This window comes from Nematostella vectensis, chromosome 10 (assembly GCF_932526225.1).
Source record: "Nematostella vectensis chromosome 10, jaNemVect1.1, whole genome shotgun sequence".
NCBI lineage: Eukaryota > Metazoa > Cnidaria > Anthozoa > Actiniaria > Edwardsiidae > Nematostella > Nematostella vectensis.
In genome coordinates, this window is record NC_064043.1 from 7634451 (window position 1) to 7657707 (window position 23257).

General features: G+C 41.4%; 5 protein-coding genes, 1 long non-coding RNA gene and 1 other non-coding gene across 12 annotated transcripts; 4 read left to right on the plus strand and 3 right to left on the minus strand.

The window, feature by feature from the left end:
- Positions 1–477: 477 nt before the first annotated feature.
- Positions 478–4383, minus strand: LOC5522016 (4-hydroxybenzoate polyprenyltransferase, mitochondrial). The gene is made up of 6 exons (XM_001641620.3): positions 3777–4383; positions 3290–3411; positions 2796–2881; positions 2351–2484; positions 2092–2280; positions 478–1670 (listed from the first exon to the last, which is right to left on the minus strand). The coding sequence occupies exons 1-6, from the start codon at positions 4329–4331 to the stop codon at positions 1503–1505; spliced, it is 1254 nt and encodes a 417-aa protein (XP_001641670.2). The 5' UTR covers positions 4332–4383; the 3' UTR covers positions 478–1502.
- A 115-nt stretch (positions 4384–4498) lies between these two features.
- Positions 4499–8034, plus strand: LOC5522015 (metallo-beta-lactamase domain-containing protein 1). Its single transcript, XM_032367214.2, has one exon. It carries the CDS (start codon positions 4734–4736, stop codon positions 5382–5384), a length of 651 nt encoding a protein of 216 aa, XP_032223105.1. The 5' UTR covers positions 4499–4733; the 3' UTR covers positions 5385–8034.
- Positions 8035–11123: 3089 nt separating this feature from the next.
- Positions 11124–13119, plus strand: LOC5522014 (protein phosphatase 1 regulatory subunit 16A). The gene has a single exon (XM_032367215.2). It carries the CDS (start codon positions 11834–11836, stop codon positions 12395–12397), a length of 564 nt encoding a protein of 187 aa, XP_032223106.1. The 5' UTR covers positions 11124–11833; the 3' UTR covers positions 12398–13119.
- Positions 12280–15812, plus strand: LOC116604611. 5 transcript variants are annotated; one of them, XM_032367209.2, is made up of 3 exons: positions 13453–13732; positions 13809–13858; positions 15019–15812. In XM_032367209.2, exon 3 carries the CDS (start codon positions 15032–15034, stop codon positions 15692–15694), a length of 663 nt encoding a protein of 220 aa, XP_032223100.2. In that variant the 5' UTR covers positions 13453–13732; positions 13809–13858; positions 15019–15031; the 3' UTR covers positions 15695–15812. The 5 variants fall into 5 exon arrangements, with proteins under 5 accessions (XP_032223103.2, XP_032223100.2, XP_032223102.2 ...); XM_032367210.2 differs by having other exon boundaries at positions 13574–13719; XM_032367212.2 differs by lacking the exons at positions 13453–13732; positions 13809–13858 and adding an exon at positions 12280–12405.
- Positions 15813–16326: 514 nt separating this feature from the next.
- LOC116604610 lies at positions 16327–21005 on the plus strand. 2 transcript variants are annotated; one of them, XM_032367206.2, is made up of 3 exons: positions 16327–16435; positions 17621–17973; positions 18557–21005. In XM_032367206.2, the coding sequence occupies exons 2-3, from the start codon at positions 17676–17678 to the stop codon at positions 19729–19731; spliced, it is 1473 nt and encodes a 490-aa protein (XP_032223097.1). In that variant the 5' UTR covers positions 16327–16435; positions 17621–17675; the 3' UTR covers positions 19732–21005. The 2 variants fall into 2 exon arrangements, with proteins under 2 accessions (XP_032223097.1, XP_032223096.1); XM_032367205.2 differs by lacking the exon at positions 16327–16435 and having other exon boundaries at positions 17061–17973.
- On the minus strand, positions 16432–17466 carry LOC125573147. Its single transcript, XR_007313978.1, has 2 exons — positions 17421–17466; positions 16432–17062 (listed from the first exon to the last, which is right to left on the minus strand). It is a non-coding gene; the product is annotated as an uncharacterized LOC125573147 (long non-coding RNA).
- LOC5522013 lies at positions 20267–23141 on the minus strand. The gene is made up of 2 exons (XR_007313975.1): positions 22183–23141; positions 20267–20696 (listed from the first exon to the last, which is right to left on the minus strand). It is a non-coding gene; the product is annotated as an uncharacterized LOC5522013 (transcript).
- Positions 23142–23257: the final 116 nt, after the last annotated feature.

A 23257-nucleotide genomic window follows, 5' to 3' on the forward strand; every position in this document is an offset into this window, starting at 1 on the left:
TCAAGTGTAGCGGCGGGAATTCATATATTAGCTAAATAAGCAAATTAAAATACTAGTACTATTAAGTTAATTTGCTAACTTAGCTAATATATGAATTTCCGTGTAGCGGCCACTTCGAGTTCATCCATAGCAGGGCACGTGCATTTACCCCCATTTATCCCCCGCCCCCATCTTCCTATAATTGTGAAAGTCATAGATTTTATTCCTACAAGAAGCAATGTTTTTAACGCCTTTTTTCATAAAAACAATGCGGTGCCCCCATCTTATTTTGCGATTATACTTTCTGTTAGCCATTGGAGAACTAAGAAATACACATGATCTGGCTTATGTATAGGTGCAGGAGCTAATAAAAGCTCATAAAGAGAGGGGTGGAAAGCGCTAAAGATGCGCTAAATTTGTGAGAATATGCACCAAAGAATCAACATTTTTTTAAGTTCTTTATTTAAATATTTATCTACCTTTATTATTGTCTGTCTATTTACAGTACATTTTCTTGACTAGATAAGCCGTTAGAATAAAGCTACATGTGAGTTGAAACAGTAACAACACAGGAAGACCACCTGGGCGACACCTCTTTTTGTTGTTGTCATGTAAACAGAATTACAAACAGTTTGAAAAAATAAGGCGAGCCTATCATGTTAAACTAACAAAATTAAAATAATATGCATATCCTCAATAGTGATTGGCTCTACCTATTTTCTAAATATAATCTTGGTGTGAATGAATAGTGTAGAGGATAGGATGCTGTCAGACATGCATTTGAACTCACTTATCTATCTGTTATTACAAAAAATCATATATTTAGAGCTCTCTGAGAGCTAGAGTATAATTATTTATGACTTGCCACTTCTGTACACAAAAAGCAATAAATTAGAGAAATAAGAAATACATTTCTAAATGAAGGAAAGTGCTCTGTTTAGCACAATAGGAAGTAGAAATCCAACATGTCAAGTTCAAATGTGTAGAGCATCCTAGATTGATTGTGTAATTATTTTCGAAAAGAAATATACCCCTCCCCCCAATACTCCAACAGGTCATTGAGAAAATTCTCTCCATGCAGAAGGCAATGCAGGGTATCTATCTTCTATCTTTCATGCAACCACATAACATTTACAGGTACCCAAGGCTCAACTTTTGACGATTTACTAGAGAATATATGGTAACTTTTGAGGGTATGATATTTTTGCTGGTAAAAGGCTAGTTAAATCCTACTAAGATAAAACCCAATTAAGATTTTAGACAAAAAATCATATGCTCAAAAGTCACCATATCTCTAGTAAATAATCAAAAGTAATGAGCCTGGGCTACCTGTGATACCATTATCTAAGTGTCCAGGGGAGATCTAGCTTTTCGCTAAAGGGGGGTTTGGCTCAGTGACAAAGGGGGGAGGGGGTAATTTTTAAGTTATATATGGCGTTCTGGCAGCTCAAAGGGGGGTTTAAACCCCCTAAACCCTACCCCCTAGATCTGCTACTGCGGTCTGAATGACCTAACATTTCATTTTAAGTTTTACTTTTTTTAAGTACTTCTGTACTTGGATGGTGATCCTGTTTCTTCTCTTTTAGTAGCCCCCCTCCAATAATTCCAGTCAATATTAGGAGACCCAGCCACTTATTTGACTTGAACTTCTCAAAGCAGTCTTCATCATTTGACAGATCAACTGTCTTGATCTGTTGAATATACACATGTGTCAGACAAATTCAAACCTAACTTTCCAAGCCAAATTTTTCTGACATTGTTCAGCTATTGTATATTTTTTTCATGAAAAGGCACAAGGGGGAGCTACCCCCTACATCTAGCAGATCATATGCCCCAGCCTTGAATATATATTAAAATAATAATACCTAAAGAACTATTTTAATGTGCCCCCATTCGGGCACATTAAAACCTGTGAAATTCACAGGTTTCTCAAAGGTAATTCACAGGTCTCCAGTAGTGTATGGAGAGGTATAAAATTAGGTGTTCAAGTGACCATAATACATTGGGGTTCGGATTATACGAGGGTGCACATAATAGGCTGGTAAATACGGTAAATCTGAATGCAGGGAGGTGTGTGGCTGCTCAATAGAGTTACTACTGGATTATACATACCTGCCAGGTTAGGTGGGCCGCTGCAAGGGCGAGGCTGGTGTAGTACGGCCAGGTCTGATCACATGCCATCCCAGCTATAGTCATGTTAGTCATCATAATAGCACCAAATGCTGACAACCAGTATTTGACCTGGTCACCTAGCAACAAAGCTGCTGATTTGACGCCAACAGCAAGATCATCACTTTTATCCTAAATATTAACCATGTTATATGTTACTGCCATGAGGAACATTGGATATGGTAATCACTATTCCACATACCTGATGTGAATAAATGGTATCATATATTATAGTCCATGGTACACATGCCAGGTAGAGAGGTAGACAGACTGACCAATCACACGAGCCCTGAATAGCCGACCAGCCCAGCATGGCACCCCAATTCAATGTTATCCCTACACACAAAGCAAAAGAATTAATGCTCAATGCAATTTGTTTAAAACTTGTGTTAATTAAGGTTACTGGGTGCCATTTTGTATAGGGTTTACAGCCCCAAATAGCTAAAGGGAGCAGCAATAAATGGACCACAATAAACTGTGCTTTCTTGCTAAAAACTCGAGACTCAAGACTACAAACACAGGTGACAAAAACATATTACATATTTCCTATGGTCATGATTGGTGTGGAGATATGAAAGCAGGCTAATTTGTTTCCCCTTTAATCAGATAATTCAAACCACTGCTAACTTTATTTCTTCTGTAGTTACCTAAAAAGATATGAGGCCAGTATGTGATCCTCTTCATCAGTGGATAAACAATCACTGGACCAAGCGATGCCACGCCAAGAAGAATACTAAAAAAATGTTCAAAGTGGAACATTATCTTTAATAGGTATCTTATAGTGACAGTTTTTAATGATACCAGCTGAAGAGCAAGTACAACATGTGGGAATTAACATAAAATTCTATTTTTTATGCATAAAGTTTCTAGATTGAAAATGTATCTTCACAGAGTCCTGAACTATGTGGTTTCCATGGCAATAGCTAGTAGAGGGAAGGAGGGCAGCTACATCCCTCTAAGCCAACTTTCTTCAAGGGTTATATAGAAAAATATTATATCTGCCCTCCATAGCAAAAACAAGGACTGGGTGAGGCTTGCATCTCTGCACAAGATTTTCTAGTGGTGGTATAGCCACAGCTTTACATAATTTATGTGTTGTGTGAGAGGAGAATCACCCCAAAGAAAGAAAACACAGCTTTACCTGTAAGTGTTGAGTGAGAGGAGAACAGCAAGACCAGCACTGAGTTGGACAGCAAGGAAACCCAGGGCCTGCAAATGGCTTACTTCACCTGATGGCAAAGGCCTGCACAAAGTTCTTGTTACCTGGAAATAAAGACAAAGTCTACACTTGCCAAAGTACCAGATTACTTTTATCAACTTGCCCCCACTCCTCTCCATCCTTAATTGTTTACCATGTCAGTGAGTGGGGGAGACAAGGTAGGGGGTGGCTGAAGGCCCCTACTTTTGGACAGAGAGGTGGGTGGAACTCGACAAATTCAGTTTAGTGCCCTAGGGGCGAATCCAGATATCCATTGGGTGGATATCCACCCAATGCACCCCCCTGTATCTGCCCCTGTGCCCCTCTTTTCCAGATACTACTGATCATTACATTAGCTGGCAACAAGAGAAATCCACAACTCCTGCTGCTATTGACAATCCCTGCTATTAACAGGCGGGACAAATCCTACCTTCTTGTCATACTTGCAGTCCCACATATCATTAATAGTACACCCTGCACCACGCATAATCACTGCACCTAAACCAAACAATGCCATCATTTTCATATCCGGGAATACCCCAGGCGGTGCAGCCATAGCTATACTCCATGTACACGGCAAATATAGCAGCCAGGTACCAATTGGTCTGTCAATTCTCGCAAGTTTCAAGTACGGTTGAATGGCTTTTGGAGAAGAGTCTACAAATTCTGCTGCGGTGATCGGAGGGCGCTGCTGCACGCTTTGACTTCTATGACGTGAAGGATTTGAAGAATGGAAAAGACGCGTAGTAGATACGCAGTTATGTCTCTTGTCATTTTGAAAGGAATTCGTGCATAATTGTAACATAGAACAACAGCTGTTGTTCAACGTTCGATTTGTCGATTGCGTCTTCTCAAACAAAACACCATTTTGAGTGAAATTAAGATAGTTTCTAGATAGACATACTCTAATAGTACGCAATGATATGCTGCGCTCTAGAAACAATAGTCCTAAACTGAGTCGTGATCTTGCTGTTGCAAATACCATTTTCGCTTTGTGTCAGCTCATCCTTCTGAAGACATCCTTGGGACCCAGGACGTCGCGGTCATCAAAAGCGTAAGGGAAGGATGGGGATGGGGGATTAGATGGGGGGGGGGGGGGGGTGGGAAGAGAGAAGAGGGGACTGGGGACGTCTTTTTCCACTTTTATTCCTTTTCTCTTACCTGCTCAAATGGATGGTGTCAGTGGCATAACGGTCTTTGAGAAGATAAATGAAATAGTGATGGTCAAAGGAAAACAATTTTACACAATTTATGACGGCAAAAGACTGAAAGAGGCAATACCTATTCTATAGTCTATTTTGACAGTATGTGATGGCAAATGATGGCCAGTCGTGAGGGTTAATGTGTGTATACATGGTTATGAGAGTTTCACCTAAACATAAACAACATGAAGTACTCTGCTGGGAATTTTCGCGAGATGGCTGGGAACGCTAAGACTGTCTCGAATAATGAAATTCATGTAATTCTTGAGGGGTATTCATTCACAGATAATAGCGGTAGATACAGAGCAAATGGTACAGCTACTCTCGTGAGAACAACAAATCACAATATAATGGTGGACACTGGAAGTCCGAGAGACAAACAAAAAATCCTTGATGGACTTCAGAATTTGGGATTAACACCAGAGGACATTGACCATGTGGTTTCCACACATGGCCATGTGGACCATGCAGGGAATCTTAACCTCTTTCCTAATGCAGTGCACATTATGTGCCGGGACATTTGCGAAAACGATGACATATATAAGGATGATCCATTCAAAGAAGGGCATAAGTACTCCATAGAGACAGGCCAAGTTGAAGTTTTTCCCACACCGGGTCATACTCTTGGCGATGTAAGCGTCATTGTGTACAATACAAAGTATGGTGCTGTGGTGATTTCCGGGGACTTGTTTGAATGCAGGGATGATTGTGGGGTCTGGCAGGGAAATAGTGAATGTGTGGAAAAACAGATTGTTAGTAGAGACCGTGTGTTAAAGATGGCTGACTGGATAGTACCAGGTCATGGGCCAATATTCCAGGTAGAGAAAGTCAATTAGGTGAGTAATAACCTTTATGTTACATGCTATTGTTAGCCTGCGTTGACGGCGGAACTTCACACTGGAATAGTCTGTTGGCGAAACAGTGACCATTGTCTTGTTCTGATCGATCAATCAGATTCGGCTACTCATTTTCAAGTAGAACACTAGCTATTGTCTGCCTTGATATGATAGCAAGTGTAGTTGAGTACCAAGGATTTGCTGAGGTATCGCATTCTTAGTTATGGAAAAAGGATAGTATTTGCAATGATCCTTCAATAAGAAATTACCTACTTTTTGGTGGCCAAAGGGGGTACACAGGACTCTGCGCACCCCCCTGTGTACACACCTACTCGCAGTCTTTGCTTCCTTTTGGTCAGTCCAAGATACTTTTTCTGTAGATATATTTGTGTCTGCAAGGACTGTTAAGTCTGTCTCTGGATGTTATTTTTTGTCATGCATATAAAAGAATTGTTCTTGCTGAATGAGCTATTGAATTAGGATAAAATATCATAAGATCCAAAAAAACATAACTTGCTGGTTTTTTTCATTGGGAATCCTGTTGCACTTAGGGCTTGAACAGGGGGGGGGGGTGCATGGGCACCCCCTTGGCACTCGAAGAGATAACAAGCACTGCACTGGGTCTTTGTCATCAAGCAGATGAAAACTATTACAAATCAATCATCCAACCATTCAAATGGTCTTTAAACTATTAATTGTATTGCTGCAACAAATTATTAAATTCTAAAGCTGTGAAACCTGTTGGATGGTAGTATTATATTCCTTAGATTCTGTATGGGGGGAGGGATAGGCAAGTTTCTAGTCATTCCTGTTTTAATAAGTAAATTTAATAAGATGCTTGTCCCCCTTGTAATTTGAGGTGCAGATATAACATGGCTGAATAAAGGGTGCATTAAGCTGCCACCATATGATTCACATCTGACAAAAAAACAGCTTAGGATCAAAATTGTAAGCTTTTGCTGAGGGACAAAAAACAGAGAATGGTCTACCAAATATTGCTCTCCAAATTTTTGGGGAAGTGTCCATTTGCAAGGGAGGCAGACCCCTTTTTCCTGTATTGAGGTAGGGGGGAAAGCCATGCCCCTTTTGGCTTTTCCTTAACGGATAAGGCACTTTGTTACCTTTTCATTTACTATATTTTAAAGCCAGGATGAACGTATGTGAATTGGTGAAAAGTTAGTTGAGATATATACCCAAAAATATAAAACAATTTTCTCCACATTGGGATTTGCTATTATAACTAAAACGCAATATTTGTAGCGTGTTTACTGGTATCAGTTTCTTGTCCTTTGTTACGTGACATTAAAATGCATGATGCCTCCAAGCATAGTATCATAATTATGTTGATAAAACACACCCTCAGAATCTTACACACATAAGGGCTTTAATTCTACTGTCATACCACGATAACATTTATATTTGGTTGTAATATTAACTGCAGCATCTATTTATATTATGATATTGTACTATTACTAACTTTTTCGATTCAAGAATAAAGGAATACAAAGGAGCATGTAGCTCAGGCCTGTGACACGCTTGATTCATCTCAAACAACACAAACAATAGTGAGAAAAATATTAGTTGTTAACTCAATTAAAACTGGAAAAATAAAATGCAACAGTAATAATAAGTCTATCTTTGGCATATCGCTGCTAGCGTAATGACTTCATAATCTTCAGTTCTCTGTGAATAGGTGTGGCGGATATTGTTCTTGTGTTAAATTAACTGCTTGACTAGGAAATCTCTCTCCCGTAGCGGATAAATTATCACTGGTAATCAACTTGTTTATGCTTCTACATATGTTCAGTTATCATGTCCCTTGTTTTGTCCAATGAAGATTGCTCTCGCTCAAAACGCTGCAATGTAGGCATTTCAACCGTACTGACCAAAGATAATCGTAGCAACACAAATATTTTCCTGTCGGGCATGTATTATCGCCCGCTCAACTAGCAGCCAGATCGGCCGTGAACCATATTGGTCGCCGCAGTGTAAGGCAGTTTCACTCCTGACATGAGGAAGTTCGTGAAGTCCGTACAACCACTACAGCACGCCGAGAAGGGTGACACTAGCGCGTAGAAAACAGCGGCTACAATTCCAAGCGGCCACGCAAGGCAGATAAGAATAAGAAACCATATAAAGGACCAAAGCCAGCCGCAGTTTGCCATTTCAATCGTAGGGTAGTGTTACAGTCAAGCTAGAGCTTGTGAGACGGCGTGGAATGCGAGCGAATTGAAGTCTCGAGCACCACAATAAGCAGAAAAGAAAATTGAATCACGCCTAGATCATACGATGCTTGAATCGAATGCTAATCGTACATATCTAGGCGTGGTAAAAGACCTTTGATTCGCTTTGACCCTGTGGTCAGTCACGCAACGGTCATTTAGTGGTCGGTGGATCTTGCGGTGTTTCTAAATGCAACTTAAACAACTCTAACCTCTGACGGTATTGTAAAACTATTCGCAAAAGAGCTTTTGCGGAGATCGCTGATCGCCAGGTGGCGGTGGACGATGGATACACTGATGGAAACCCAACGTTTCACTTTTCCGGATGACTGGAGGCTGGGGTCGTTCTTTTGTTTCTAAAGGATGTTCTTTTGGTGTTTCTGGTGTTTTCTTGGATGCTTGTGTCTATATTAAAATATAAAACCCAATGAAGTGCACTTTTTTTTTATAAGAACCTCTTTCATAAGAACACCCAGCCTCAGATTTGACCAAATTTTTAAAAAAATGCCAAGAACATGCCGAGGCTCAGGTAGCCGAAAAATATATGTTAGTGTGATGCGTTATAAAATACGAAATCAAATTGTATTTATCATAACAACCTTAAATTTTATTGCTATTGATAATTTGTGTAAAAATCTTCTTAATAATTCATTGGGTATTTCATTTTTATGTACAAATGAAATTTAAGAACATTATTAAGAATATTTCCAGCCATTATTAAGAACACCCAGCCTCAGATTTGACCAAATTTTTAAAAAAATGCCAAGAACATGCCGAGGCTCAGGTAGCCGAAAAATATATGTTAGTGTGATGCGTTATAAAATACGAAATCAAATTGTATTTATCATAACAACCTTAAATTTTATTGCTATTGATAATTTGTGTAATAATCTTCTTAATAATTCATTGGGTATTTCATTTTTATGTACAAATGAAATTTAAGAACATTATTAAGAATATTTCCAGCCTTTTTAAAATGCTCCAAAAATAAGAACAGCCTAGCCTCAACTGAAGATTTGACGTATACAAGAAAATTACCCGAATCAATGACAGTAATATTTTTAACAATAACGTCGTTAGCTTCCACAAGCGCGCACGCGCGGATATTCCCTGCTAGCAGAGGCCTCTTTTCTCTGTATTTCGCTGGGCTAGAGAAAAGAGGCCTCTGCTAGCAGGGAAGCGCGGATAGCGCCCACCCCTCTAAATGCAACCTTTGGCTCGCTAAAAAGCCCTGCATTCTAACATCTAGAGACCCCGGATTGCTAAACAAACGATTTATGTGACCAAATGCAGGCATGAAAAACAAATTCTACGCGTCCAATCAGAGCAAGAGCTTCAGAAGCGGCAGCAGGTAATTTTATTCAGAGTACATCATCTCAATGTGCGTAAAAACTTTATTTTAACTGTTGTTGTTTCTGCCCCTCACCCTCACTAAACTGCTTCTCTCAGGGTTATTAGAGTTAATGGGTTCAGCTGTCCTTATCAATACGACCTTGTTTTTTTTATATTACTTTTTATTTATTTGCATAAAGGACTTGCATAACAATTTCACTAAAATGTGTGGTGCAAAATACCTTGATCGGAAGTTCGCGTGGATATTGTCGTGAATGCTAATCTGAATCAATTAAATGTGATTGTTATACCGATTCTACTGTTTTCGCCTAGGATCTAAAATCAAGTTATTGCACAGGGCCGCATATATCTAAGTTGTTGTGTCTCTTCTCCCCCCCCCCCCTCCCCCCTCCCCTCTCTGACTGCTACGGGCCAATCGCAAATTTGTGCTATCTCCATTTACCATTCCCTTGCCCTTCCTCCATATTTCTTGTGCTTTAAATATAGAAAGCAGTTAAGATATGGGCTTTAGGGTCCTAGTCTCGAAAACCCTAGAAGGCGGTCTATTGTACCGGCCGTCTTTCGACGATATAAGCTGCGTAGTGAACCTTGCTCTTTCCTGCGACACAGTACTCACAAACTCTATCACATTTCTTCATCACCCATTTCGGGGATTTCGGAGGGGAGAAAACCTAGGAAACGCCCGCAAATACTGCTGGGTCCGTCTAAGTAGGAGTAGAGGTTAAAGAGCTTTGACTATAATTATGGCGTCACATGGCAGAGGTCTAACTCCACTCTCATAGTCGGGTGACGATACCACGCCTTTATAACGAAACGGATGAGTCTCGCTCGGATGCCCGGTGATAGAAAGTGCGTCACAATCGTGTTACCGTCCGTGTTGCAATCAAGTTTCTACAAACAGATAGACGGTTACATTAAGAACGCCAAGTCACGCGCTGTTTACCACTCCTGTTCAATACCATGTTTTTTACCTTATGATCCGTTCATTTGAGATTAGGGCATATCGCGTCGTCCACTGTGATGCTATTTTGTTGAGCCGTCCTTGCGTCGCAACTTTGCCCACAAGTGTTTAAATGAGCAGATCAATTTAAAGGTGCTCTCAAGCCTGAGAAACATTGCACGAACTATTTTAACTGGATATGTTATGATGTTATGTTGTAGCTGTCTCCGTCGTTCAGGCAAGTACCATTGTTTTTGCAGGGCTGAGAGCCGCACATCCCTCAGGCCCCTACCCAGGGGGAGGGGGGGGGGGGGTGCAGGGGTACGTTCCATCTACAAAAACAGCATTTTTAAAAGTCTAAAATTTTAAAGAACATACAATAGCCTCCAAAGCATACCGTCAAATGCCTCTTTTTTGTCATTTCTTGTAATAACACAGGGAGCCCACTCAACTCAGCGTATTGTTTATTGTGCTAAATATAGCAAGTCTTCAATAAAACTTCTTCCAAATACATAGGTCAGGCCCGTACCCAGGGGGAGGGGGGGGGGGGGGGGTGCAGGGGTACGTTTCATCTTCAAAAACAGCATTTTTAAAAGCCTAAAATTTTAAAGAACATACCCTAGCCTCCAAAGCATACCGTCAAATGCCTCTTTTTTGTCATTTCTTGTAATAACACAGGGAGCCCACTCAACTTAGCGTATTGTTTATTGTGCTAAATATAGCAAGTTTTCAATAAAACTTCTTCCAAATACATAGGTCTTAGTCTGTATACGTCTATTCATGTTTAAAACACTTGTTTTATACCCCTGCATCTATTTTTTTCAGAAATATTCGGGTTTTGCAAAAACGCCATTTTTGTTAATAATAGCGGATGATGTTCTGTTTTCGGTTACAAGAAGAAATGCTTTCGCCCCTACCTCAACCCCTAATTTCCTCGCGCCCCCTTTCTCCGCGTTGCTCTCACCCGCATACACCCATTTGTATGGCATAATGAAAGCAGTCCGAGCGTAAAGAGTCCTTGTCATTTCTGAGACGGGACAGCACCTTATGTTGTGATCATGTCGAGATAAATTCTTTTTAGCCCTAAAAAAGTCAACAACAGGCTTTTGTGAATATCAGTGTTGGGTCATCAACCTTTGTGTTTCTTTGGCGTTCATCTTTTAACCCTCAACAGCTGTTACGTCATTGCATGACCTGTTTGTGCAAATCTATCATCGATGAAGAGGCCCATGTTTTAATGATTTTAGAATCTATAATTACTTCATCGTTATCACTATTTCAATCAGCCCCTTTCAGACTTATCAAAGGTAAATACGACACAGTTATCTCTGGCGCCGGTAGCATTGAGTTCTGCTAGAGCTGTCTGCTTAAGAGAGAGGAAAATCGTGCGCAAATAAGTAGAAGGTTTGGAAGCACTGCTTGAATTCCGGACACGCGAAACATCAGAAAACTTGCAAAACATACAAAACTGGTTCGCCAAAACGCCTGTGGGTTCCTAAGGTCCAGAGGCCTTCAGACGCAAATATACACATAAAACATAATATCTTCCGAGGTTGAAAAGAGTACCTTATAATATACTGTATTTCCGGTAGATAAATTAGAAGAACTGATTCACCAGGCTGTCACGCCACCTGTTGTAGGGCATGACAATCGAAGAGTATATGTCCCGTCTCGTGTATCATACATGAGATAGCGCGTGTGTTAGCACAGCCATACGGGTCATCCACCAGAGATCAACACGATACAAAAGGACGTAAATTTAACGCGCTGCAGGAAACAGAAGGCGGCTAATCAAGGCAAGGGAATCCCAGGCAATGATTGTCGTACTGTGAACTGAGATAGCCCTGTTGTCTTGACCGTAATCGCACCTTATAGCAACGATTAGTTCACTTTGCAAAAGTTCGGCGTGCGACTTGCATCATTTCAGGAGTGATATGGTTGAGGAAGGGATCGTGGGCGCACAGGGCTGCGGCAAGGAGACTACGCGACATCATAACTCTCACAACAAAGTGAGACGCACTCACTCATGCCCACAGCCATTTGATATGATTGTACAAGCACTCTGTCACCGTCATACTTCCGACTCGGATGCGCTCGCCGAGGCACGCAAAGCCCTGCTACTGATGATGCATCGGCAGGGGAAAGGATTAGACCTGGACGCCATTAACGCATCTGGGATGACTGCGCTTACGCAGTGCGCGCTTGACGGGAGCCTTAGAGGCGTCAAAATCCTGCTGGAGCTAGGCGCAGACGTGGATAAGACCGACAGATATGGATGGGCCCCCCTGCACCATGCAGCAGCCGAGGGGTATATTGACATTGTGCGGCTACTGCTCAGAGCGAACGCTAACGTGCGCGCTCTGAATCAACACGGGCACATGCCGATGGACTTAGCTGATGATGAAGCAGTGAGGAAATTACTTATACGGGTCACTCTGTTTTATTCGCCTATAGGGAGGACTATGGCCTGCCACTGTAGTCTCCCTGTGTGGTTATAGCTTAAAAGGTACAGCTAATCAGTTTATTATCTTAAAGAGAGCTTAGAACAGGGATCTCGCTAAACATACGGGATGGGCCCCGCTGCGCACGCTCGAACTCAATTGACTAGCTCAACTTCAAAGCGAATTGGCTTCGATGTCCCCTTGAACTTTTGTATGACTGTACCAAGGTGCGTGGACCCATTACTGAATACACACCCGAGCTAAGCACGATTAAACAGAGCTTCTTTCAAGGCAATGACGTCGCGCGCATAAACAGATTCCTGGCGTGATGCGCAATTAGAATCAGGTGTGAATAAGCTGAGACAATCTGCTTACCTTCCGGTTATCGTTAACACAGGGTTCTGTTACACCGTATCGCTTAAGATACTTAGTCAGGCCCGGGAAGTGATCGGTTAAATCTAACGGGGGCGTTGACTTAGAGTAATCATTTTAGTTAATAGAGGTCGGATTATCATGATTATTTTCACTTATACCATATTTATCTTTTATTGTGATGATTTTCGGAAGGACGAGAGGGGAGGTCTTTTTCGCGGTCATTAAATCAAGGTTTTGAGACCATTAAAAATCGATTATGAATAAAACTATAAAATATCTAAAATATTTACATCTATATAATTTCTTATTCTGTTTTTTTGTTAACAGTAGCTTCCCTGTGACACCAAAGAGTGAGAAAAGGAAACTTGCTATTATTGAACAAATAAAATATAAAAAGATAAAAAGGTATATTTTCTTTGTCTAGGAAAATCGCTTCATTTGTTTTCAAGCAAATGCAAATTCCCAATTTAGCAGCACCACAATCGAATGTAAATGTCTTTAAATATGAAGTAAAATATTATCAACCCTCTAAAACGTAAACGTCAAAAACGACTCTCCCTCATCAATCAAATTCAGTCACTTTACAGAACATCTGAGAACATCGACAGAAAGCGCCTTGGTATAGAGCTCGTCTATTATAGCAACCTAGTACCGTACAACTGTTTGTACAATGTCTGATCTGCAATTTAAATATACTCGCAGCTTAAATATACGACTAACGTTATACTCTTGTCGGATGCAGGTTTATGATGGCTTTGAATCGTATTCCGTAAGATTTAGGATTTCAGTGTGACTATCTAATACCAAAACAGCTCAAGGACCAGTTTTGGTTTTGTCAGAACTCCGGGAAAGCAAAACGGCAAAAGAAGTTATGCAAAAGGTTTTGTTGTCTTAGGAGTGACGATATTCAAACAAAGCCTGTTTGCCATCTCTCGACTTATGAAATATATTAAGATTTAGACCTTGGCAACTACCATCCCGAATGATGTACGAAGCTTAGAAGGGTAAGCTTAGAAGGTAAACCTACTATTCGAATGCAATTAATGGTGCCTACTATTCAGTTTTGAGGTACAATTGCTCTCTTGTTTCAAAGTGGTCTGGAAATCATTGAAAAGTGAGGATTGTAGCAACCAAAGTGTCTCGGTGAGTAAAGAGGCAACTAAACAATCAAAGACAACAAAGAAAACTTAAACATGTTTAAACCATCCTAGCTCAACCTCGGTGGTAGAGTTGCATGTTACCTTTTTTTCATTTTCAGAATGGCGCACATATCCATTTTATAAAGCACCTTGTCTGCATTCAAAGCATAAGCAATAAAATTCTATTGGCTGAGAGTAAAGATAGCCACAAGCGATTATCAATAACAATTTTAATGTTGTGCGACAAGGCAGCTTTATGCGCAGTAACTATTTCTATAAGGTTTTTCCGTCATTTCGACACCTCTTTATCATATTCCCGGCGAGATCGAAATAAACAAATGACTTAAAAGTCATCTCCTGTCGATACGGACTTTCGACATTACGAGGTTGTCCGTAGTATATAGTGATTGTCCAAAGCAAGGGTTTGCGTAATAGATTGTCCCGTGTCCTTAATTAATAGAGAGGGGCCCGTAATACCGATTGTTGATAGTGTGCCCGTAATACCGAGGATCCCGAGGGTGCCCGTAATGGCGAGGATCTCGGGGGTGCCCGTAAAAGCGATTGTCCCGAGAGTGCCCATAGCGATTGTCCCGAGAGTGCCCGTAATAGCGAGGATCCCGAGGGCGCCCGTAATAGGGGGAACCCCGAGGGTGCCCGTAATACGATTGTCCCGAGAGTGGCCGTAATAGCGAGGGTCCCGAGAGTGCCCGTATTAGCGAGGATCCCGAGGGTGCCCGTAATATCGAAGATCCCGAAGGTGACCGTAGTAGAGAGGATGCTGAGGTTGTCCATAATAGAGAGGGTCCCGAAGATGACCGTAGTAGAGAGGATGCGGAGGCTGTCCATAATAGAGAGGTTCCCGTAGGTGCCCGTGGTAGAGAGGATGCGGAGGTTGTCCTTAATAGAGAGGTTCCCGTAGGTGCCCGTAGTAGAGAGGATGCGGAGGTTGTCCTTAATAGAGAGGGTCCCGAAGGTGCCCGTAGTAGAGAGGATGCGGAGGTTGTCCTTAATAGAGAGGGTCCCGAAGGTGCCCGTAGTAGAGAGGATGCGGAGGTTGTCCATAATAGAGAGGGTCCTGAAGGTGACCGTAGTAGAGAGGATGCGGAGAGTGTCCGTAGTACCAAGTATTTGACTGTACAACTGTTTGTATTTCTCTTATATCAGAGTCATCCTAAGAATGAGGGATCTTGGGGCGAGTGCGGGTAGTCTCAGTAGAACGTACTCTTGTTCATCTGATCACTCGACCCAGCCAACGCCATCGCATCGCTCCGCCTCACAAGAAGCCGTGCGGCTAATGGGACACTTGGAGGAAGAAGAATTGAAGAGGATTAGGTCAGACAGTACCAAGCCGTGGCTGCAGGGTCCGCTATCTTTGTCTAGACAAAGCTGTAGGTTTGAGCTCCCCATGGACATGAAAGTATTGGAAAACTTGTCACCTCTGGAATACGTATCCTTATACTGTCGCATCAACAGCCGCAGGAGAACTCTGTTCAGACATTATTTCACAAAGAACGATAAAGATAAAGACGGATTTATAAACCACAGGGAGCTACTAAAAGCTCTCAGGGACCTTTACGCGCAGAGTATCACGGTTGAGCAGGTTAATGCTATATTAGGAATGCTGGAAATCGAAGAAATGTCTAAGAAAATAGATTTGAGCAAGTTCTTGGCGATTGCGGCTTTCTCGGAGAGATTTCTTTACTGTTTCTTCAACAGCATGGTACAGGATGTTTCAGAGAAGAGGACTGTCTTGGAAGAGACGGACTTCGGGGCTCTGACGTGGAAGCTCGAGGGGTGTACCATCAGTGACAGCATGAGGAAGTTATTAAGGGTGCTTTAAAGACTATCAAAAGACTTTTTCATACAGAAATAGTTCAAGGATCAAGAATCTGCTGTAGATAGATGTACTCTCACAAGTATACCATGTGTATTTTGATTAAACCAAACGTCTACTTGCACTTGTCAGCTTGTAGCATACCATTCTTCCCTATAAGACATTTTGCGTGGTCAGGACAGGCCCGTAACTAGATAGCTAGAGGTGGTTACAGGGGGGCACGTTCTCTCCTTTTATACAGATATTGTCATAGGAATCGCACAATATTTTTGCAAATGACCTCTCGGCGAATTTTCTCGCTTCGTTTGCAAATCGCACAGTTGATGGAGATGATTTCATTGATTTATTTCATTGTTCTATTGCAAACTCGAGCGTACGATCGCAACGGGCGACCAACGTTCGAGTTTCCTGCTTTCGATCTAGCAGAGGCCTGGACGTCTGGCAGGCGCCAGATAAGGAGACTGAAAGAAACGATCATCAAATTTATTACTCCAGCTTTTTATCATTCACCTTTTGTCCTTGCTTTACCTTTTTCATACGCGAAAATCGAAACTCAAAAAACGCAAAACACAAACGCACTGCATTAGCATTACGCACCACAGGAGGCCCGACGGGTGTTGTATTGACGTATGGTGAATTCGCCCCAGTCAGTCACGGGTCACGGCTAGAGAACAACAAAACGCCGTGTAGTCGAGCGGAACATCTTACTCAGTTTTCTTAAGATTTACCACATCACTGCAGCCGAAGGTAAACTGAATATTTATTGTGTATCTTGTTAGACCGTTATCAGTCTATAACTGCATTATTATTCCGTTTTGTTCGATGTTTCTCTCATACTTCGTGCATTAGATTTTGTCTATACCATCTTCCAGCCAACCCATCCGCAAAAGAACACAACAAGGTTTATAAGCATCAAACAAACCTTATTTTAACTCGTCTGATATGCAAGGCAGTGAAAGCTCATGGCGATTAAATGAAAATGGGTTAAACATTACAAAGCACCTTGCTGTAAATTGTGCTTTTTACTATTCGCCGCTATAAAAAACGTGCCAGCGACGTTTGCTTGAATAAATTCAAGAAAGCTTAGCATCAATAATTGATCATTTGACACTAAAAAACCTAAAGAAAACCGCTTCGGGCTAACATATTCTGATACGCTAACCTGGGGTGATCATTCAATGATGAAATCGGTACATTATCGATGTCAATAATGTCTTTAGGCTGTAGGAAGGATGTCTAACGACCCTGGTTTGCTGATGAGATCTGGTAGCTAGCAGGCCTTCAGTTTTTTTTTTTCCGCAAACCACAGCTACCACTTTTTTTAGTCGTTTCTCTGTGCAGTAGGGGATCGTGATATGGAAGCACTGATGTTGCCTGAAAATTAATTTTACATTAATATTAGTGTAGAGGGGTGCATACTGGGTAGATTCCAGGAGGGTTGATTGGTCGGCATGCTAACCAACTAATTGTTTTGTTTGTGAAAAATTAGAGCGCTCAAAAACTGCGAACGTCACTTTCTGAACCAAAAATTTCAGCTGAATACTGTATGTCACTAAAATAACAAAGTCTTTACGACTTACTGCACTAAGATATAACGCGGGCAAATACGTCCGCGATCCGGCTTTGGCGACATAATAACAACATCAAAAAGCCACTTATTCAGCCCTTACGAATTAGCTAGGAAGTTTCTACTTCAGAAAAGACATCTTTTCGTGGAGTTATTTTATTTTACCTCGCTCTCTGGCGTGACCGCCGCAACCATTTCTGTTTACTTTGACGTCACGACACTACGCTATTTCATGTCAGAATTGCCACGCTATTGTCACGACAACACTGTCACGCCATTCTATAGTTACAGCACTGTCACGACATTGTCAATAAAGCTTTTGACATATCACGCAATTATCCGATGTACGACATTCTTGCCGACAGATATAAAAGATTCCTTAACCATGGCTTGAATCCTCCTAAAATACCTACCCCCAAGATGGAGCCCCTAGACCAAGACCTGCTGCATCGCTATCGTAACCGGCTGTCCGAGGCGCTAGAACCTCACAATCTCTGCGACTACCTCAGCAAACACGGAGTGCTCACTGCAGAGGAGATTCGTGTTATTGGGGAGGCGAATGATGCTTTGTCACGTGAGGCGAGAGTCGATTTACTGTTGGATGTTTTGCGCAAGTGCACGGACGGACTTCACTGGTTTATCCGAGGGCTCCTTTTGGATAAAGATCATGATTTTATAGCGAGAGAATTTTTGGAAGATTCTATGTTTGGAGAGAGAGGTAAGAGACATATTTGCGTCTGATATTTTATTGTTAAAATTGCGCAAGATGTTTTGTTTGGTGTTGTTTTATTTTGTGAACGACATTTCTCCGAGGATTTTCTTGGTTTTTTGGGCGTTTGAATAAATTTGCACATTACACAATACACTTTTTCGTGTTCAAGTTAGTACACGCCTCAAGTTCCACGAGGTCATGAACCCAATCTTATAAAAGGATTTGGATTTCGTTGTTATCTAGTTTGGCATTTAATGCAAGGATCTTAAATACTATGACTACGAGGTTGTGAACCAAATCTTATAAAAAAAATACTTGGCTTTCGTTGATATCATAACTGTAGTCTGAGGTTTTAGCTATTATTTTCGCAAAAGCGTACCAACTTCACCATAATTACCAACTTTTCCATAGTTTTCCGTATGCACTCTTAGACATAATTTAATCTCTAATTTCTTGTTCAAAATGTTGTAAATTGCGATGTATTCTTATACGATTGCCATTGTCAGTGATACGGTAAGCCAACACACCCAACACGTCAAAGCGTACCTGAGTTGACCGCATAAATGTAAAGCCAAGTTTATTCGTTTAGACGTGAACGCCCTTCTCCAAGAGCTCAGGGAGGACCTGGATGAGGTCCAGGTCCTCAAACTACAGCTTCTCCAGGAGCGCAAGAAGCACGACAACACAAAGCGAGAGTTAGAGGAAGTGAAAAGTTCTCGGAACTCGGTCGTGTTCAGCGAATACGACAGCTCCTCAGGGTGCAGCGGATTTGAGAGTTCCGACACAGACGCTGTAGCTTACCTTTTACGCGAGCTGGAAGAAGAACGCAAGCGTCGGCAGGAGGCAGAACTCGCTCGGCAGTGTCACCGTAACGAGATTGAGCAGCTTACATTCAAGACTAGGCTCCTGGAGCAAAGCAATACAGACCTTTTACGAGCTGTCAGGAGCCTGGAGGATCTTAGTACCTTACAGGACGATCAGGAGTACAGGCTTCCATGGAAGACCTCATCGCTCGCTGATATATGCCATTCTGACGACGAACGGTGTTCTGGGGGTATGACTAGGTGGCGAAGCGAGGGGGACTCAGGTCTCGTTACCGGTAATCAATTCGATGCGGTTATTTCTCCTATTAGTGATAAAAGTTGTGGGTTTATGGACCTTGTGCAGAGGGTGAGCAGCCTAGAGCAGGAGCTTCAGGATGAGAGGACTAGGCGAGAGGACACGGAGTTCGAAATGATGAAGCTCGGCTTCGAGAACGAGGAGCTTAACCTAGAACTCGAGCTGACCCGGGAACAGCTCATCGGAAACCATGGAGAATTATTAGAAAGGAAGACTTATGATCAAGATATAGATATGAGAGACACTGAAGTGTGCGATGGGTCCTTCGGGGTAACGGCTCGAATGCCACACGTGCACAGTGCACGTGACAATGACTTATCTAGTGCGACCACGTGCCATGAACTAAGGCCCCGGATGCATCCCGAGCTCCGTCATAGCATAACTAAGAGCTGGCTCAACATCAACGAGGAACACTACGAGATGGATGAATACGAGCGCGAGATAGACAGAGCAGAAAATGTACCCTTAGACTTCAGAGACACGCTTCGAAGCCTCAAGTCGAAGACGTGGACTTTGCTCAATGAAATCATGGATGAAGGAAAGGAGTTGAGGCATCTTAGGGTAAAAGCTGGAAAGATGAGACCGAGAAAAGTTTACCATAAAGCAATGGAAGAAATCACTAATAGCTTCCCCACAGCATTCTAGTCTATCGATGCTCAGGTATAGGCTTAGATACCTACATATTTATATCCTGATAACTGATAAAAAAGGATGTGTGGCTAGTGCCAATATTGGTACATCCAAGAGAAGGGCAGCGAGGGTCCGTTTGCACTAGAACGAAAGTCTTGATGAATCCAATAAAAATAATCACTTCTCTGATTTCTTCCTGATTGGGAACCACTAGGGATTTAAGAATAGTTTTTAAGGACAGATAGTTTAATCGTTTGCATTTAAAAAACGGGCTTGTATTGACATGTATTTTTGCAAAGCTAACAGAATTTCGCCTAGTGCCAACGGGCCATTTGATTATCACATCCCGGCTTGTTGGGCGGGTGTGAGACATTTGCAATTTGGTCATAGACAGAGTCCACTTCAATTTGGTGTGTGCTTGTCCCCGGAAAATTATTTATAACTAACTGTCTCTTGTTATACAATCTATTTCCTGATAAGTCGGTTTCAAATCGTATACTATGGGGATTTTAAAATTAAGAAATTTCATACAATGCACAATACCGCAAAATTCAGATATAAGTTATTTTTGGAGATGGCATTATTATTGTTGTTTTTTTTGTATAATAATAAAATACATCGCCCTCTAACCACTTTGATTCAAACCGGAAGTAAGTCCGATGCCCCAATTTTGTTTAAATGATAAAAAGACAAGTTGAAAGCATGTTTCGGTGGTGTCGATCTTCCTTTCTGATCCCGACACAATGCCTCTTGGCGATTTCTCCATTTCTCATACAGACAGAATGTAATTGAGTAGAGTATGCTTAAAGCTATAGCAGTCCCCAGGATGATACATGTGCCGACCCAAACTCGCACAATCATTAGGTTGTACTGCCAGTTGTGGTGGTTTGTAGCCCAGGGCAGCCGAACCTTTGCGGAGATATACTCTGTGTGATTCCTGTGGATTTTTATGGACGTCGTGGGCCACACGAGGCCTGGGCCTGAAACAAATTAAATGTGTTAATAGATGGGGTTGATTTTAATGATAGCGTTTTCATTATCAAGGGCAGAGGAACAGAGTTTGAAAGGCTAAATTCTGATAATAAACCCTCTTATTTGGCTGTTTATTATCAAGCAAGCAAACTCTGTTTCTCCTACCCTTGTAAGGGCGATAAAGCTATCTGTACGCAATAACGTTTACAGCCATGTGGGCACGACGTCGACAACCTTCGAAGCTTGGATAATTTCTGCTACACATTTCACAGAAAACCAACGATTGTGAACGTAGAAATATCTCTGATTTAGGGTTATAAAAAAAAGAAATGTTTTCAAAACGAGGGCCAAACCGAGGCTAGTAAGCCAATCCAGTTTCTTCCATCCTTTGTGCGCCACAGGATTCCCAATGGACAAAAAAGAAGCATTACCAATAAGTAAGAGCAGACTACTGTAAGTGGTGAGACACTTATAACGTGCTGAAATTGTGCTGGTTTGGTGCATCGTAGGTAAATCCTTATTTATTTAAAATAAACGTCTCCAACTCCCATAAATTGAAATATCTTGGAAAGTAAATAAGATATCAAAAAGGCTCAAATATGTTCGAACTGGCTGTGTGGTTATATCATTTTCCATTGGCAGTTTAAACCGCATTGTCACCAGTTTACTTCCGGGGGTCCGACTGAAACCTCAACCGTCAAAAGAATCTATTAGAATCCGAGATATTAAACAGGCCATCCGCTCTAAATTATCAGTCACATCCTCAAAGAAACTTCCAATAGACACACGGCTTTCAATATTTTGAAATATTTTTCGCGTTTTCCGTTAAAAATCATCGGAGATTGTTAAGTAATCGACCGGAAGTAAACTGGTGACAATGCGGCTTTAATGAGTTACATATCATTATATTCAAGAGATCCCCCTAAATCTGAAAAGTTAACTAATCTTTTTTTAATTAACTTGCTTTTCCGTCAGATGTTAAAGCAGATGAATGAAAATTTAAAATATTGGGACTAGCAAAAGGGGAAAGTTGAAATTGCTATCTCTTTGTGGTTAGCAAAATGTGTTTATGTTGGGCATTCGGAATTCGCGCCTTACGCATTCCCTAGAGGTTCACTCATGCCTATATATTTAGCTAATTACATTCGTCTTTCACTTGACCTTACCAGTTTGCATAACGCGTCGTTTTTTTCCGGGGTTGTTTTTTCCCCAGTCTTCTGCTAGTTGATACATGAACATGTTTGTATATTACATCTATACTTGTAATATCGTCTCTAATAAACTGGTACGCGTCACTCCTCACACCTTGTGTGTTTTTTATGTAGAATATACAATATAAACATTTTCTGTGCGAAGGATCGCAGAGACTAAGCACAGAATTAAATTTATAGAAACTTTTGAGGTTAAACTTATTTATCAATGTTCTTGATCTTCAGATTTTTAGCATAACATATTTATGGAAACTTTTAACTAGCTCTGCCTTCAACGTCTTACCATTTAAGTGCTGTCGTATTCCTAAAGACAATGTTAAGGAGACAAACCCCAGTAGAAACAAAATACAGCCGAAGCCCACTCCAAACCGCTTGAAATTGCGGAGAAAATAGGAGGGCTTCCGTTCCATCCTCAGCAAAGGTTGTTCGACGCGTTGGTTGACCGTTTTAACACATGGAGTACTACTGAGGCTCTCTGCACCCCATTCGAGAGCTTTCTTGTTATTAAAGCTGAGATGGGACCCGAATGCTGCGACAGCCATATTTTTCTTCGCCGATTTAATGTGATACAGATCTGGAATTATTGTTTTTTTTTTTGCTTATGGTTGGGTGAGTTTTAGTGGTTTTGCACTCGGCTTTTCTGGGGCGCGAAAACCTGTTACGTCACCTACGTCACAAACATTACGCTAAACCATCCCTTGGGTCCTATACTATGCCAGAGCTTCATTTTCTCCTCTTGTACCCAGGCTTTTCTGGCAGGTGTGAAAGCCACTTAATAAGTCAACTAAATCAAACGAGATGATTTTTTTCTCACAAAGCCGCATATAGGGAAGGCTAAGCTCATTGCCAAGGGAAGGTTTGGAGAGATATGAGATACCCAAAAGCTAAAAAGTTATAGCATTTTCTTTTTTGCGTTGAAGAGGGGGGGAAAGGCGCTTATTTCAAATCTTGGCCAATTTTCGACATTAGACATTTGGCCCCCTTATTACTACTGACGATAACATTTATTGTCCGTTTTACATTTAGACACAAAGTAAGAATTACTTACACTCTTGAAAACGTGTAACATTATGTTGTAGGGGGGAGGGGGCAATAGAAAGGAGAGGTTTTTTTATTTGTACAAGCACTGTGTGTATGGGCATACTGTTAACGTCGAGAAATTTCGGCAACCAGCCTTTTCTTTTATTCTTGCCGCATCTCCGTGCTTTTGATCAATCGCGAAATGCAATAAATCTGATGACAGATCAAATGAGGGACCGTCAGCAAACCTTGTCAGTCGGGGCCTTGTATATATATATATTTTAAATAAAAATAAAGGCTCTATTCCATTGTATACTTTGCTAACCAAAAACGTAGGT

Excerpts from the sequence above, each read along its gene's own strand:
- LOC5522016 (XM_001641620.3), bottom strand. The coding sequence starts at position 4,331 with ATGGTATTTGCAACAGCAAGATCACGACTCAGTTTAGGACTATTGTTT. Across the intron at positions 2,882-3,289 it reads CTCTCACTCAACACTTACAG|TATTCTTCTTGGCGTGGCAT; the intron begins GTAAAGCTGTGT and ends ACATTTTTTTAG. Across the intron at positions 2,485-2,795 it reads CTGGCCTCATATCTTTTTAG|GGATAACATTGAATTGGGGT; the intron begins GTAACTACAGAA and ends CTTTGTGTGTAG.
- LOC5522015 (XM_032367214.2), top strand. The coding sequence starts at position 4,734 with ATGAAGTACTCTGCTGGGAATTTTCGCGAGATGGCTGGGAACGCTAAG.
- LOC5522014 (XM_032367215.2), top strand. The coding sequence starts at position 11,834 with ATGGTTGAGGAAGGGATCGTGGGCGCACAGGGCTGCGGCAAGGAGACT.
- LOC116604611 (XM_032367212.2), top strand. The coding sequence starts at position 15,032 with ATGAGGGATCTTGGGGCGAGTGCGGGTAGTCTCAGTAGAACGTACTCT.
- LOC116604610 (XM_032367205.2), top strand. The coding sequence starts at position 17,598 with ATGTACGACATTCTTGCCGACAGATATAAAAGATTCCTTAACCATGGC. Across the intron at positions 17,974-18,556 it reads TTCTATGTTTGGAGAGAGAG|ACGTGAACGCCCTTCTCCAA; the intron begins GTAAGAGACATA and ends TTATTCGTTTAG.